General features: G+C 35.4%; 1 protein-coding gene across 7 annotated transcripts in view; it reads left to right on the forward strand.

Annotated features, from left to right (window-relative positions):
* LOC118266872 (myelin transcription factor 1) overlaps positions 1-16,247 on the forward strand; it is a 207,590-nt gene that overhangs the window by 162,317 nt on the left and 29,026 nt on the right. For all 7 annotated transcript variants that reach the window (XM_050703024.1, XM_050703023.1, XM_050703022.1 and 4 more), the window contains exon 5: positions 14,218-14,273. In XM_050703024.1, coding sequence (XP_050558981.1) covers positions 14,218-14,273 — 56 coding nt within the window. The remainder of the gene's footprint in view (positions 1-14,217; positions 14,274-16,247) is intronic.

Consider the following 16,247-nt stretch of genomic DNA (forward strand, 5'->3'; position numbering starts at 1 on the left):
TCAATTTTTGTTTTGAAAGTAAGATATTCATGTCAAGGGTGAATAGCTGGAAACAAGGCGAGAGTAGCAGGTTATGTGATGTGATTTTTAAATTTTTTATAAGGAATTATATCTTAATAAATGTACATATCAGAAAAAAATAAATATTACTGTAAAGTCCAGTAGCAAATATATCATTTTATATTTATTTAGACACACATTAATTAATATAAACCTCTTTTCTTAAACATACACGATTTAGACATCAATAACGTCAGTGATTTATTATTAAAAGTTAAAGTTGAAAGTAAAATATTCTGCGCTCGTTATTTTCTAAAAAGCAATTTAAATATACTTTCTTCTTAGTGAGTGAAGCAAATTAATCAGTTTTCCAATAAATAAAGGTACGCGTGAGTGAATGAATTGTAACCCTTTTGTATCAGCTGTGGCTTAAATTGTTTCAAACTTTCATTTAACCTGCGTGCCTAGATACAGATCTGATGGCTAAGTAGGCTTCAGAATTAGGGTTGCGGATTAAAAAACCGCTTCAATTAAATTTAAATTAAGTTTAATTTTGTAATTGAATGTTTTCGTAATCTCGTATAGATTATGTTATGTTTATCAAAATTAATCCTTAGAACGTCTCATGAGTAAACGATGTTAGACATTTGTGTTTCGAAAACAAATTCGAAATTGGGTAATGAAATGAAAACCAAAAAAATTAACAATATTTACCGAAGCCAAGCAACATATCCACAAATTTAAATAAAATCACCACCTCTTAAAAACTTTTTCAATATTTTTCCGAATCCAACATTGCCTAAATAACCGTATAGGTAACCCTTCCCACGGTTCAGTGGAATCAGTTTAATCAATGTCGTTATGGTGCGTAGATGTCGCGATACGGGCGGCCGGTCGCACTGTATCAACCTCACAGGGTTAATTTGTAACGATGTTTATCGGAAACAACCGAACGCATTTGTTTCCACACAAACAGTGAACGAAGCGTTTAATTTTGACATCTGTCAATTTGTCCATACATGTGACGTATGATTCGAATTTTGAATATCGAATTTTTTGACAGTGATAGTTTTAATTGGTGCTGGCTGGTAACATGTGTCTACAATAAAATTTATTCGTTCCGAAATTAAAATAAGCAAAAAGTATTTACTTTTTATTCACACTCATTTTGTAACTAAATATAGACATAATAGAAGCGCAAAATCATTAGAACAAACTAAACTTTAAACAAAAGGATATCATCAAGAAAGGCGTCAGTCATGGCGTCAATAAATAACACGAATGACAGTAATGGGATGTCATTCTCACTATTAGGTACACGTGACCTTGGCTCGGGAAGATTGATAACTTAGCTGGTCGTTAGCGTGCTATTGTAGACGCCCATCGATTATCAATTTAAGGATTACAATGCCCGGGAGACAAATTGCGGGACCAGCCGAAATGGACGATGACTGGACAACTACTCCTTCATAAATTATAGCTTAAAGTTTGCATTACATTAATTATAATTTATTACTTTGAACATATAGAGGCTACGCGTCAGTGTATTAATTGAAGTTGCGATTTTGTTACAATGTTACGTCATCTAATAAGAAGGGTCAGCAGGTACGAACTGATTTATAAAGAAAAATATCGACGATGATACATCCACTAGTGATATATTATTACGTCATTACAAAAATCCATAATTTCAGCATAAAACCCACAATAAATAATTCAAGTTAACAAGAAAATGAGATAAATGGAATCAAACGACTTTGAAATTGTCAACGAAATGACACGTCTACACGTGTAATTTTGTCCTTACTTACGGAATAACCACTTGAAGTCCACCCTCGGGTATTAACAAAAAATTGGCTTCATTATCAAACTATTCGCCCACGATAACGATCTTGATCAAATAAAAAATTAACGTGCCTTGGGGCAAACTGTGTGTTACGACGACAAATTGATACAATCGGTCATCGAAACCCCATTCGTAAATCATAGGTTTCACAACACTAGTTATGTCCCTACAATCGATTATTCGATACCTGAATTAATTCACTTTCGAGACATGAAATTTTATGTCGCACTTTCGTTTCCATTAGACTACAAAAACTCCAAAGTTGGTCTTAAAATAAAAATCTTTACTTAGATTGAGTCGTTTCAATAAAATTATACAAGCGTATGAAAATAAAAGTGAAGCGGCTGAATGTAGTCGCATACAAAAATATTATATTCTTTTTAGTACGGTTGGCGTAATTGTATTTTATGCCTTAATGCTTAGTACTTTTAAGCCACAGTTTAAGGATTCGTATTTCTCTGGCAATCGGAACAAGTTGGTAACCGCAATCGGCGCATCGGTTACTGCTACGTGTCGCCGCCCTGCTTCGAATGTAAATGTTCTGTTTTTAAATTTCCTTCGAATTACAAAATCAATTAGGCGCAGCAATGTCGACATCGGTTGAATGGATTTTTTCAATCTACTTCATAATATTAAACATTATGTCTTGACTTGGTATTGGTTCTTGTAATCTGAGACATTCACTTGACAATCAAAAGGATTTCATATCTGGTACAATTAAGGAAAAGAGGTTTTAAAATTACAGATCAGTTTAGCTGTATAATATTTCCACAGGGATCGTGTATCCATGCCAAGTTATTTACAGGGATGCCTAATTTTATTCTAAAACTTTCTTCTTGTAACATAAATTAATGATACCTAAATATTTCCAACGAAATTTAGAACAATCAATAATGGATTCAATTAACTTTGTTTCAACAAAATTATTCATCGTCGAGATTTTATAAAACTCGGCGTCACGCTCGAGCAGTCAAAAACAATACTTATTCAAATGAAACAAAAAGCAATTAACGGTGGAGATATCCCTCCATCCTCGGAGGATACAAGAGAGGAGAGATTATTGAAAAAATAATTAATAAATATTTATGGCGGGCCACCTGAGGAGCGACACTGGGCGAGATTCCATTTTTATCCAGTGCTCGAGTACGCATCTGCAGCCTTACAGGGAAAAGCGGTTTATTACAAATGCAAAATTTTCCATTCATATTCAAAATTTTATATCCCGATGTGGCCGGGAGAAAGCTAATTTATTCCGAGGGAGCGGCTAAGGAGACGTTCCAGCATCTCGCGTCTTGTGGGGGATTAAGGAAGGGTTGAACGCTGCGAAATTGACAGGTGCCTGTCAAAAATTACAATTAATAATTGAGACAATTGCGATTGCGGCTGCCGTCGTGGCTCACTTGTGGCGTATTTAACTACATTTTGACAGCCCTAATTTAAAATTTTGATTAATTATTTTCCGTAAGAAATATTTATCGTTGTACCTAGTTACAAATTGTGATAAAAGATGACATAAAAAAAAATATTAGTATAAAAAAACCGTTCCGTAAATCAGTATTCTCGGAGCTACATCACTAGTGTCCCGGTCCGCGTCCGTGTAATAGACAATAAACATTGGGGCGCGCATCGATCACTCGTTTTACAGCCACGCCGGTTAATGGCGGTAATCCACCACTAAGAGCGGTTTACTACATTGTTATTGCAGACTAAATCCACTAGCTAGCTATTACACTCCTACTGCTGGAAACAATTAAAGACTTAAAACACTGACACAAATGTCAGTGGGATTGGAATTTTGAATTAAATTAATTATGTACTTGAGCAGTCATTCTTTGATATCTTTCGTTAGTCCCACGCAAGTTATTTTGATCAAAATATTTATAGATATAATTAAAATAGTTTTCAAAAACATGATGCGATTATTATTTTAACCCAAAAATACTCCACAAATAGCGACTACCATTTTAAAATTTATCAGCAATCGAATTTAAAAATTTATATTCGATTGCTGCATCGAATATTAATCAAATAAATCGGTAAAACGCAGTCAATATTCATATATCACATCTCTATTTGCGGGCAGTGCATTGCTTGCAACCGTTTGATAAATGACAGCACTCTGTCACGAGCTCAATGCGTATCAAATGAACGTCCGAAGCACTATCAGATTGTGATTGGTCGGTCATCAGTTTTGTTTACAAATTGCTAGCAGATAACATTTGATTGAAGTGATATAATACGATTTTTAAGCCAAAATCGATTTGTTTAAAATAATTGAAATACATTACGTATTAATCGTCTCGAAAGTTATGATCTAATTTCAGATTTTAGTTTAAGTATTTGATTTCGTTCTAGAGATATGAAATTAAATATTTACGAAAGCCTAAAACATTGTCACAGGTACATTGAATAGCATTTTTTTCCTGAGAAGCGAGAAGCATTATTAAAAAATGCAGCTCCAAACTATATAATACAAACTGCAAGCTAATAAATATTTTGAGACCAAATCAACATTCTAACTGGAGATTGCAAATATCATATAAAAAATATAAATATACGTAAATACTAATTGCAACCCCACTAAAACAACGCAACAATAACCACAGACCAAACAAATCAATCAGATATCGATAGGCAAAAGCATACATCTGTTCTGACCGATGCGATAGCGGGTTATTGATGGCCAGTATTTTTCACGCGGCCTGCCTAGGGCGGCACTCCGTCTCTATTACCGGTACCACAGATACGTTTTGTACGCACATTGAGTTATTTGTTCGACACGAGTATTCGGTTCAACTCATTCGTTCACCTATGTCATTGTTTGTGGTAGTGGTGATAAGTGGGCCTTTTGTTTGGTTAGAGTGATTCGTTTTAAATGTATGCTGTTGTATGAATGTAGAGGTGCATCTTTTTTTGAAGTATTTAGACAGGAATGGTTTGTTGTAAGGATTTCTTTTTGTAGAGAAATCGTTTCAAAACTTTTCGAATCACCTCAAGCAATGAAAAGTCTAATTTCTTAATCCCCACCTCCTGTGGAAATTTCAATTGTGCTATTTCATGGTGGAATTTTCATTGCGTCTACGTCATAAATATTTTGTCCGATAAACCGTTCGTTCGACAGCCGCGAGGCGTAAGAAAATGTTAATTAACGAATCCATTGTTTTCCCGCCCGGCGGCTCCAAGATGGTGCCGCTTCCGTTTCCGGCGAGCCTCCTTCTTTATGTGCGTTTCCCGCTTATTTTTACGTCAGTCGGGTAGAGCGGCGGCATTGTGGCGCGGGTGCGGTGCGCGCCCGAGTATAATGATTTTAATTTCCTCTAATCAAGAGCCTTCGGCACAGCTTAAGAATTCTAATCATGCACACCGCGACCGGCGCGCCGCAGCCGCAGCGGGTGACAGAAACATCAGCACTTATTCTGATTGCGTCGAGTGTGGCGCTGAATAATTAATACGCCTTTATTTTGCGTTATGCTCTCGTACCAAAACAAAAGAACCGCCGCGCATTCATTTACCAAATTGTTCATAATGTATTATTTGAAATTCGAAATGCTTTACTTTTGACAGCAGACAGCACACTCCAATATTTTAATGCGGCTTTCGAAAATCGTGTAAAATTTTTAGTATATTTTAAATTATAGCTAGGAATAAGTTTAATTACACTGGGGTAGCTCCGTGCCCCACCCTTTCGTTCAATTCGCACTAACGACCACATTTGAGTCATGTAAATCACGGCTCCAGCACTTGCAATTAATTTTTTAACCATTAAAACTTCGCTATCGTGATTGCCTAGCACAATCAAGAATTAAAATGTAATTGAGTTATTCAGCACCAACTGTACTCGGTTTTTAATATCAATTACACTCAGTATTACTGGATTACATGACCTATACAGACAAAGGTTACTTAAAGTTAAAGTTACTTAATAATCTTGGTAAACTACTAAATATAAAATTACATTGAATTAAATATACTAGGTCACTAAACTAGTCATAAAACTTGGCAAAGTCTAATGACACTGTATGTTATGAAGGGTTTATCGACTTATAATAAGAGTTAAATGCTTTACAATCGCATACTACATGCATCCTCATTCCTAGTAATACACAGTCAAACCTCATCGTTTTGTATCTGTGGCCGCTGTTTGCCGGGTGCGGTCCACAAGGAACACCGCACAATTAAGGGAACCCTTCCAGGGTGCGTACTTAGCATTCTAATCACCGCGAGCAGACGCCTCGCGCCACAATACAACGCTTAACGCCGCGAAATTAAGTGCGAAAATAACAGGATCCCAACTGAATTATGTCGCGAACAAGATTCTAATTTTAATTTTATGCGAAAACGACTAATTTCGACACAATACAACGCACAACGAACACTCACAACCCTCGAAGTACGGCCGCAATAAAATGTGAAAAACGATTACAGATCAATGAAGCGTACCTTCCCTCTCGGAGCACAAATAAAGCCAAGTACACACTTCAAATATGCTTTTCTTAATCGTTCTCATAAAACAAAGATCAGCCGCTCGCGATCTCCCCCGTGCGGCAAAAATAAGTAAAAAAATCTCCCGTTGCTCATATCGCGTCTATCAGTGCGGATTTTTACCGCAAATTGTTTCCTGTAGGGACCCTCGTAGAATCGATGTTTGTATTGGCACTGCAGCTCCGGAACTTATTATTGGTATCGCTTTAGAAAAACAAATAAAATTATAGCTCGTTCCGCGCACTCTCGCTATCCACTCGCGTCAATGTGATTTTTGAGGTGAAGTTTGTTTTAGCTAAATGTTTGGAGTTGTTTCTTTTAAGTTATGCATTTATTTATTATTCAGGAGTAGATTAGAGAGAATTTTGAAATATTTCATGAAAGCATTGCATTAACAGCGCAGGTGTAGCTTTTGTAAAATATTCGACAGAAAATAAAAACTTCAAAACTCTATACTTATATTAATAACATTTATATTGGAAGTCAACGACTCGAAATACCATTACGATATTCCGAATCAGGCTAAATCCAGCTAATTTATATTTTACCTTAAATTTCGTGAGCATTTCTTAAGGAAAAACCATTGCCCACGGTATCAGGAATCCTCAAAGTTGAATTGGCTTAAAGCCTCCCGGCGGATGTGTCATTATAATTTGCAAGGGAGAGATGAGTGATCCGTCGCTCGGAGCGCTCACAAATAATACCCTAAGCTATTTTAATCTTAACTTAGTTAAAAATCTTGCGTCCGACATTAGCATTAATCACTTTTGACAGACACCGTAATGGATAGTGTAATTAATGTGTTTAAAGTTTATAATTGGATTATGAAGGTAATCCGCATGATGGCTTTCGTACTGCAAGTGTGGCGAAAAATGAATTTAAACAAAGCAACGTTAAGTCACTAGCTGGAACAAAATACCTCGTAATGTTACCAATATACTTTAGGTAATCTCGTTGGATAGAAATTATAGTGAATGAACATTTACAGCGCGACTTAAGATCAAAACCAAAACTCATTACAAAATTAATTCATTAAATATCTGGAAACAAAGAAAATGCCTTCATCGAGAACGAAATCTAAAGCTTAATTGAACGTCGACATTGAGAGATTTCAATTCAATTACTAAACCATATTTAACGAAATCCAATCCCCCTTTCCCTCGAGAAATAATATTATTTATTCACAAAAAATAATACAAAACGCGGTTACGGCGAACGCTCTGTTGGTTCAGTGGAGATCATTCGATGTAAAAGTTGGAAGCAGAGGACGGAGGCAGGAAGAAAACTTGGATAAGCGAAACCCTCTAAAAATGATTGATGCCGTGAAGCGGGGGAACCATGCCACCGCGTTTTAAAACGAATAAACGTCGAACTGGTCGAAATTTGAAAATGAACATCATTAGCGCTATTGGCGCAGCGAATTCCCGCCGATTCATTTACTCTACGGAATTCTCATTTTCTTTTTTGCTTTTTTTTATTGACGTCAATCATAGAACGATTAGCTTTTGCCGTTTAAACGTATCCGCAATACGTAGTGCAGTCGATATTGCAGAATAGTACAACAAAAGCGTTCGAGCTCGCATTGCGATCGCGTATAGCCAATTTCCTAACGTATTGAAAATGTCGTGCGATTGTTTGAGGACATGTTATTACACGGAGCGTTTAGCCTGGGAGCTAACAAGCGTTGACGTCGTTTGTTTCTGCTGGCTCTTTGTTCAGAATATAACAATTAGGGAGACAAAGCGGCCGGTGGCGGTCGGTGTGTTATCGCGGACGATTCGCGCCGCACACAATGGCGCGCTCCACAATGCACGCTCAATATCTTTATGCTCGTTCGTGTTGAAGGCTGATGCACTCTCTTTAGAAACAGCTTTCTTGGTGTACATTAGCTGAAGTATACATAGACTAATTTATGCAGATAGGTCATTTCTTGACGCTAACGTAAACTTGGTCGAAATAGAAAAGTTTCTTTAGTGAAACTATGTTCACATACCTAACATTCTTACATCGAAATATTTTTAATACAATAATTATTTTAAGTTTTGCTTTATTAAATTTTTTGTTCATCCATAATCTGCCTCCAAAATATTGTCCAATTAATTTTAAGTACACATCTCTTTTACCTGAAACCAAATCCTAAACAGGTCTAAACTAAACCTACATCCTTGTACAATGGAAACTTCACGTCTTCTACATAGTCTGTGGTCACCGAGACATCCAAGCATCCCGTGACGGGCCTTTTGTGGTATTTCCTTCTTCTCTCACGACACCTGCCTCAGTGGTGAATGCACATTCGACGCCCCACACGCCTGATAGGGACTCATTGTGGCTACCCTAGGAGACTTGTGAAGACGGAAGCCCTATTGTTCTGAATGTTATTAATTAATCTAGAGGTAAATGCTTTGTTTTAGCATCTTCCTTAGTACTTATCTGTCGGTCTTGATTTCTTGAAGTGGGTGTTCTTGGCATTGAATTGTTTAATTTTAGATGGTACACACATATAGACAAAAAGCTATTGTAATAATAAGCTAAATGTAAAAAATCTGGTCTAAATTGAACTATATCTTAGTAATTAATATCTAAGACCATTGAACTCGTTACTACTATGTACGAATATACGTAACAATCCGTTCACCCGCACTTACCCAACACACAATTAAATGAAACTCAAATACGAACAGTTAATTCAACCATCCGTAGTCATAGTCGGTAAATCACAGCGTAGTGATGTGTAACAGTTGCGTCGTAGTGACGTCAACACGTGCGTTCACGAGCCGCGTTTAATCGCATAAAGAGCTAATTGTCTGTTCGGATTCCACAGGTAAACACTACACGCCAACCATTTACACACTACGCAATTTCGGAGGTACGAATTTAGTTTCGAATTTGGATGTGCCGTTGATTTTGGAAGGAAAGCTCTAAAATTTAATTCAGTGCACAATGTCTCAGCAATTGGAAATAAATTCATGCTTTTTTGTTCAAGAGATTTAAAGTCTAATGAAAATGATGATAAAATAGCATAAAAATCACAAAGTTTATATTTACTTTATTTATTATTATTCTGTTAGATAACCATTAACATAATAATATATTGTTACAATATAAGATAGCCATAGATATCTTACAACTTACCTAATACTTTAAAAAATATAACAGCAAAAAACTCCATGAAAATCTACACTACAGAAAAATATAGCTACGCGGCTACGAGCGTAGCACTTTCGTAGCTCATTGCTACGAACATGCTACGTTAACTGTCGATCATGTAAGCGCGGATTACACTAGTGATTTAATACCCACTGATTTACTCCGCACTTTGAACACAATCACACTTAATAAGACACCGCCTTATGACGTGTAATTACAGCTGAAAGGGTAATGAGTTCAATTATTCAGATGAGGGTAATAATTCGGGCTTTCGTAGTATGATTGTTATTTTAAACATAATGATAATGAAAGTTTATGAAGTTTTTGCTTATTTTATGTTCGTCTAACAGTTTTCATTGTGTGATTTTGTGTTCAGTAGACTGAATTTTATGGCTAGAGTTAATGTGGAAAGTGTGTGCGTCACCTAAGATAAAAGCAGAATGTGTATATTATTTTTTATAATATAACGTTATACCTTTTTTAAACTTGAAAACTAACCTTGCAACTATTAGACCAACAAAACAGTTTCATGTTATCATCTTTAAAAATATTTAAATATATCAACAAATATCATCAATAGTGTTCCAAAATAAAATTACAATAGAACATGTAAAAGGCAGTTAAGTCAACACAGTGTTTTACAGCCGTTTCGGGGTATTTTTATGTGACAAGGGGAGGTTTAACAGAATGAAAACACAAGAGCTCTGTAAGGCTCTGTATGAAAATCTGAATTATGTTTTATAGTGGACGTGACGAGAATGGGAGCGGTTTGAATGCAGGCGCCGGTTGTATATGACGAATTTTTTGGAAGACAATATTTAATGATATGTTCGTTCATGAAGTTTGCAGGAGAGGGGTCTTCTGTATTTTAGGACATTTTATTTGGAACTAGAGAAGTGTTTTATGATAATCTAGTAACAGTTGTTGTAGTGAAACATTCTTCAAAATAATGATGATGTAATTTGGAGAAACGTCTTCTATCAAACATAGTTCGATAGTGGCCGTCTTGTGGCTCGTATTATAATGAATATCAGAATCGCAATCACAACGAATGTTCCTCGGGTTACTACCAAGTCCATCTACTTTTGAGATAGTTTTCAAGTACATCTATGTACTTTTCACTCAACTCTATTTCAGTTCAGTTTCCATGTAATACTAAATTTTGTACCAAAAAAAATATATATTTCAAAAACATTTTTATTTCTATTCTATTCGTCTCATACAGCTGGGGTTAAGTGTCGCGTCTTCTCGGCGGTGCTCGGCAATTCTTTATTATTCATGGGGCGATCTTGCTCGCGGAGTGTTTTATATGAGCGACGATCGAGTATCAATTTGTACCGAACGGCCCATATTAGCATTTCCCTATCTACCTACATTGTTGGTTTAGGGGCAAGAAGGTAAGGTGTAGAGTAAAATATCGGAAAATAAAACTTTTTGTATTAGTCTATTTTATAGGACAAACACTACATATAATTAGTGGAAAGTGTCCTTCTATATGTGCACATTTACCTATCCCTTTGGATTTAAAAATCTTTTTCAAGTATACCGAATGATAGTACTGACAATTTTTCTGTCACAATAATATATTGAACTTCTTAACACCGTGAAAAAGTTTTTGAATATTGAAATTCGTTCATGAACAACCTTGTTCGAATAATTGCCTTAATCACTTACAGTAAAAACTATACATATCTACGTATACCGAACTTCGCCAAAAATCCTCTATAACAAAACGCAAATCCCGCAAACCTCCCTCTCAGCTCATTTAGTGTGTTGCAAAGCTAGGTACAGTCACCAGCACTAACGTCTCGCCGACACAATACGTTAAGTACAGCAGCGCTTATGAGTGTTCATTAAAGATACGATAAAGACGGCGCGGAGACGTCGCCTAAATTGGCTGCTCCGACTGTACACCGGATTTGTTAATTTATAAATAGATATGAGAAATGGTAGTGGAAGGTGTTATTGTCATTTTAGGACTAAATAGGTCTCAAAACAAGTATATTATTCATTAATTCATATTTTGCCTTAAGGACTATTGACTCGCAACTGATCAAACTTCAGGTCAACTATTTGAAATAAATCATTTCGCTTACTACAATTTAAATACAGATCCGTTACATCTGCATTAATATTTTTACATTACCAATTTCTATCAACAGAGACGCGCTAAAATGCTGCTCAAGCGATATTATGTCACCTACCCACTAGTTCGCGCGACGCTCCGATTTTCGCTTACCAAATGAACATTCATTTCAGTGCAGATGTACATAGTTCAACTAACAAGGGGTTGTTAATTTAAATTTAGTATCTTAGCTCCGTAATGAACGGGAAGGTGATTGTTATAATGGGATTGTAGATTTGTACTCGCGAACGCGCGACTTACGTAGAGGATGTTTGTCTCTGATAGAAAGGAAATAATTAAATTGTAAATCCAAATGTGATGTTTACTTGTCACTTGTGATTTCAACTGGATTAATTAGGTGATATTTTGTTTGTTTAAGTAAATGTGTGAGGGTTTCTAATCATATTCTGAATATTATTGTCATATAGGTAGAGAAGGAGGTAATTTATTTGTCATAGTCTAGTTCCTCTGTAGATAATTGAGGATTTCGTAATTTCATTATTTCACAGTCTTAGTTACTTTTTCCTATAGTATTTTACAGTCACAGTTTCCCTAACATAAAACTTTATACTTCAAACACTATGACAACAGAAATCACTCAAAACGGGTCCTCATTTTCATATTTGCTAACGTCTTGCATGCAAATTTACGAGGAGGTGGGAAATTTTTAATTACCACTGTGTCTGAGCATCTGTCTGGAGACTGAGACGCGGTTTGTGGTGCTCGGCAGTACTGCAGGTGACAACGCCGCCGCGAGCGGGAGCGGGGCGGGAGCGAAGCGGTTAAGTGTGGCATTTTACGGCTTTTATGCATATTTGATGGCACCGCCATAATCTGTGCGGTAGGGGAGACGTGCTACCTGAAGTGTCGGCTTGGATATGAATTGCTGTTAACTTATTATGAGAAGATTTTGTTGTAGATATTGTTATATTGGATGTTAAACTAAAATGTATTGGTATTTGGTTAATAACTATAGAGTAGTAGTACCGACGATAAGGACTTGGTCTTAATTTCCGAAAATATATCTATTATAAATTAAATCTCTTGATTAAATATAGCCGTGTAAAACTAGTTGCTCATTGTAAAGCATAGATTCGGTTGAAGAAAAACAAGCAAGTAAATTCGTCGTAACTGTTCTTCTAAATATCACAATTACATTATGTTAATACAACATTACAGTATTCTAATTACACAAATGTGAAAACAATATCAAACTCAGACTTTGAGTAGAAACAAGTATGTCATTATGTATCCTCGAACCAAATCTAAGGACATACAAATCCACAATAAAACACATCCTCTAAGGACATAAATACATACACACACACAAACTACACAGATACAAGTCAAAACTAATTTATGTAAAACAAAGTAAACCAAAATTGAATTCGGTAACGGTCCAAGTATTTAAATAATCCACCGTTTAAAAGGCAAAGCCGATGAATTTGAAAATAATGACAGGTATTAGACGCGTGCTAAGAGGGCTGTATCAATTACGGGCCCAAGCAAACAGGGTATTACGGGCTCAATATTAAAATCAAATTTACGACCCGGCGTGGTCCGGTTTTTGAACATGTGTAGAGTGGACTTTGAGGTATGGACATTACACATTGTAATGAGAAAGTATGAGAAAATAATAATCTGACTGGATATTAATTACTCAGTTTCTCTGTAATACAACAGCAATGAACAGCTACCGGCTAATAAGGATTATGTGAATTTGTAGTGAGTTGTATTTAGGTGTCAAGCAACGTACTAGGATATTTAAAATTTTCAAAAATGTCTTAATTACATGACACTCGGATTATAATTGGTGAAAACTGGGTGTTGCATTTTATGTATAGGTATGTATGCTATTAAGTCCATGCATTTTATCCTGTTCCTATCTAAAGAACAGCTTCAATAATGTTGAATTGACTACAATAACGAATACAAAATCAGTAGCAGCGCGACAATCACCGCGTCACCGCGGATAGCTGCTCGTGAATATGAGCCTCTAGCATGCCTTGAAACTAGTCAAGTTCCTCGTCAAACAGTTACGTGAGTAAGCCGATAACATAATAATTAATACAAAACCTCTAATAATGCTACCAGTCCAAGTGTTTGTGACGAGGTAACATCAATTAAAGTCACATTTTGTTCACACGTAATACCATCGTTTCCACATAAGTCAACAGATCTGATACCGTAGTAAAATAAAGGATTATTTACTAATTCCACCCTTCCCCGTATGAAATAGTTATTGAATGTAAACACACGATTTTGTGTTCTGTTAATAGGCAGATAGATTTGATATTAATTGCTTTTTGATAGTGTAGTGTGGTGACTGATTTGTGGGTAGCTATGGTTTTACGTAATTTCTTCACGGGTTTGACATAATGTTTTATTGTTATTTATTACATAATCAATACATAAATCAGAAGATGAGTTTAACTGTTTATTTACCAGCGCTACTATCTTTTTCTGGGCGTTTCAAAATGACCCCTATGTTTTAATTTAATGATGAGTTGAATCATAGAATCGGTTTTAATTTAAAGCGAAAAAATATAATAATTGGATGTAAAATCATAACTTATGTCACTTTGTATTTATTGTATGTTTTTTTTTCTTGTTTCAGAATGAATTCGAAGTACAGATAACACACAAGTTATTCCGGCCATCGACATCAAAACCGTAAGTTATTAAACTATAGTGTGTGAGAGAGTGAGAGTAATAATAATTAAAGATGATGAATTCACTACAAAGCTTTCAAACCAAATAATATTTGCAACTATGACTGTGTTTGGGTAAAGATAAATACATAATAGGTACATTACATCAACAAGTATATAAGTGGCCTCTGCTGACCAAAGGCCTCTTCTCGCAAGGAGAAGGTTTGAGCACTAATAACCACGGTTGTTCAATGCGGATTGGCGATTTCAAACTTATAAGCCCAGGATTCACGATGTTTTCCTTCACCGCGTCAGTCTAAACAATCTTAGAAAGTACATATTACTCGGAAAAAGTTAAATAGGTACCAGCCATTTGTAGGTTTCGAATCCGCACCCTCGCACATGAGAAGCCACAATAGGTACCGTAAAACATGGCAACTTTACCATATTTTGGAACAAAAATCGAAATATATTTTTAACCATAAGACGCATAGAAACCAAAACTATATATTTAAAATTGTAGTCTATCTGGCTCACTTTACTGTAATCGTCATTATATACAAACGCTTACTTTAGCCGTAGTAAAGAAAAAACAACATGGGTAAAGATACCAAATTTTTGGCAACTTTACCTACGTGCCGTATTCATCGTGTATTGCATATTAAAGAGTTGTTGAGGTACAGAGGGCTTCATCTAGGACCTCTTCGTATTATAATGCAAACAATATGAGGAAATCTATAAAGATAACGGCTACACAGACAGTAGGTATAGTTGCCACCGGTTTCATCGTAATTTACATACAAATAATTTGTTACGCTCGGGGTTGTCAAAAAATGAGAAATTTTTTTATGACATGTATATTTAAAAAAAAATTATAAACCTTAAACCTAAAGTAAAAAAAAGCATAAATATCTGACAAAAATATTGTTCCCTTTTAAACTAAATTAAGTTCTAAAATTTTAAGTATTTATGTTTAAAATTGTAAAAAAAGGCTACAAAATAATGTTTCATCTTTTGACTTTTTAATTTTTTGACTTCACTATCTCCATAGCTAATTTTAACATTACTTTCGTATACTTTTTATATTGTCTAGCTCCGAGTTTTCTGCGGTTTTGTTTCATGTGAGCCATTTTGGCTCTAAAACAAAAGGTATTATTAAATACATTATAACTTATCATCCAGGATATTCACTATTATGCTGGGAAATTTAGGTATTCGAAAATGGTTACATACACACAAACAAGGAAAAAAACATTAATTGCCAACCCTAACTGTAGGTAAAGTTGCCACAAAGCAGGCCGTGGCAACTTTACCTAACCTGTGTCAACATTACCGAAGCGATTATTTATCAATAAATTAAAGAAAAAGCAATTGCTGACATTACAACAGTAATCCCAACTATATTATACATACAAGATCAAAATTTCACTCACCTGTGACAAATAATTTAGGCTCTGTGAGCACAATTTAGGAACTACTAACTTTTAGCACATTTTCACGCACTACACTGTAACGGCCATTACTGGCATAATAGCAGTCTTACGTCTACGCAAAATATAGTAAATATTTCCTTTTAAAGTCTAAAAAATACTACTATTACAAAACAGAATTCTAGTGGGTAGATTTTTAGATAAATGAGTTTATACCGAATACCTATAGTATGGTAAAGTTGCCAAGGGTCTGGTAAAGTTGCCATAGTTTACCGGTACAACTCTTGAAAAATTAAACATTAGTTTGATACAAGTACCAACATATTAATAAAAAAACTCGAAATAATTACATCTAAATACAAAAATAAGACGCCTTAAAACAACCAAAACGAAAACAAAACAAATGACAAAATAACACAAGCAAAAACCATCCCGTTAGAAAACATTGTACCACAACAAATACTAACAACAAAGTAAGTTCGCGTGCCCGCGGCTTGTACAAATACAAGTGATACAACCATAACCGCTACAATTGTTACTTGGCACTTATTTACGTGTACTTATGG

This window comes from Spodoptera frugiperda, chromosome 23, assembly GCF_023101765.2.
Source record: "Spodoptera frugiperda isolate SF20-4 chromosome 23, AGI-APGP_CSIRO_Sfru_2.0, whole genome shotgun sequence".
Classification (NCBI taxonomy): Eukaryota; Metazoa; Arthropoda; class Insecta; order Lepidoptera; family Noctuidae; genus Spodoptera; species Spodoptera frugiperda.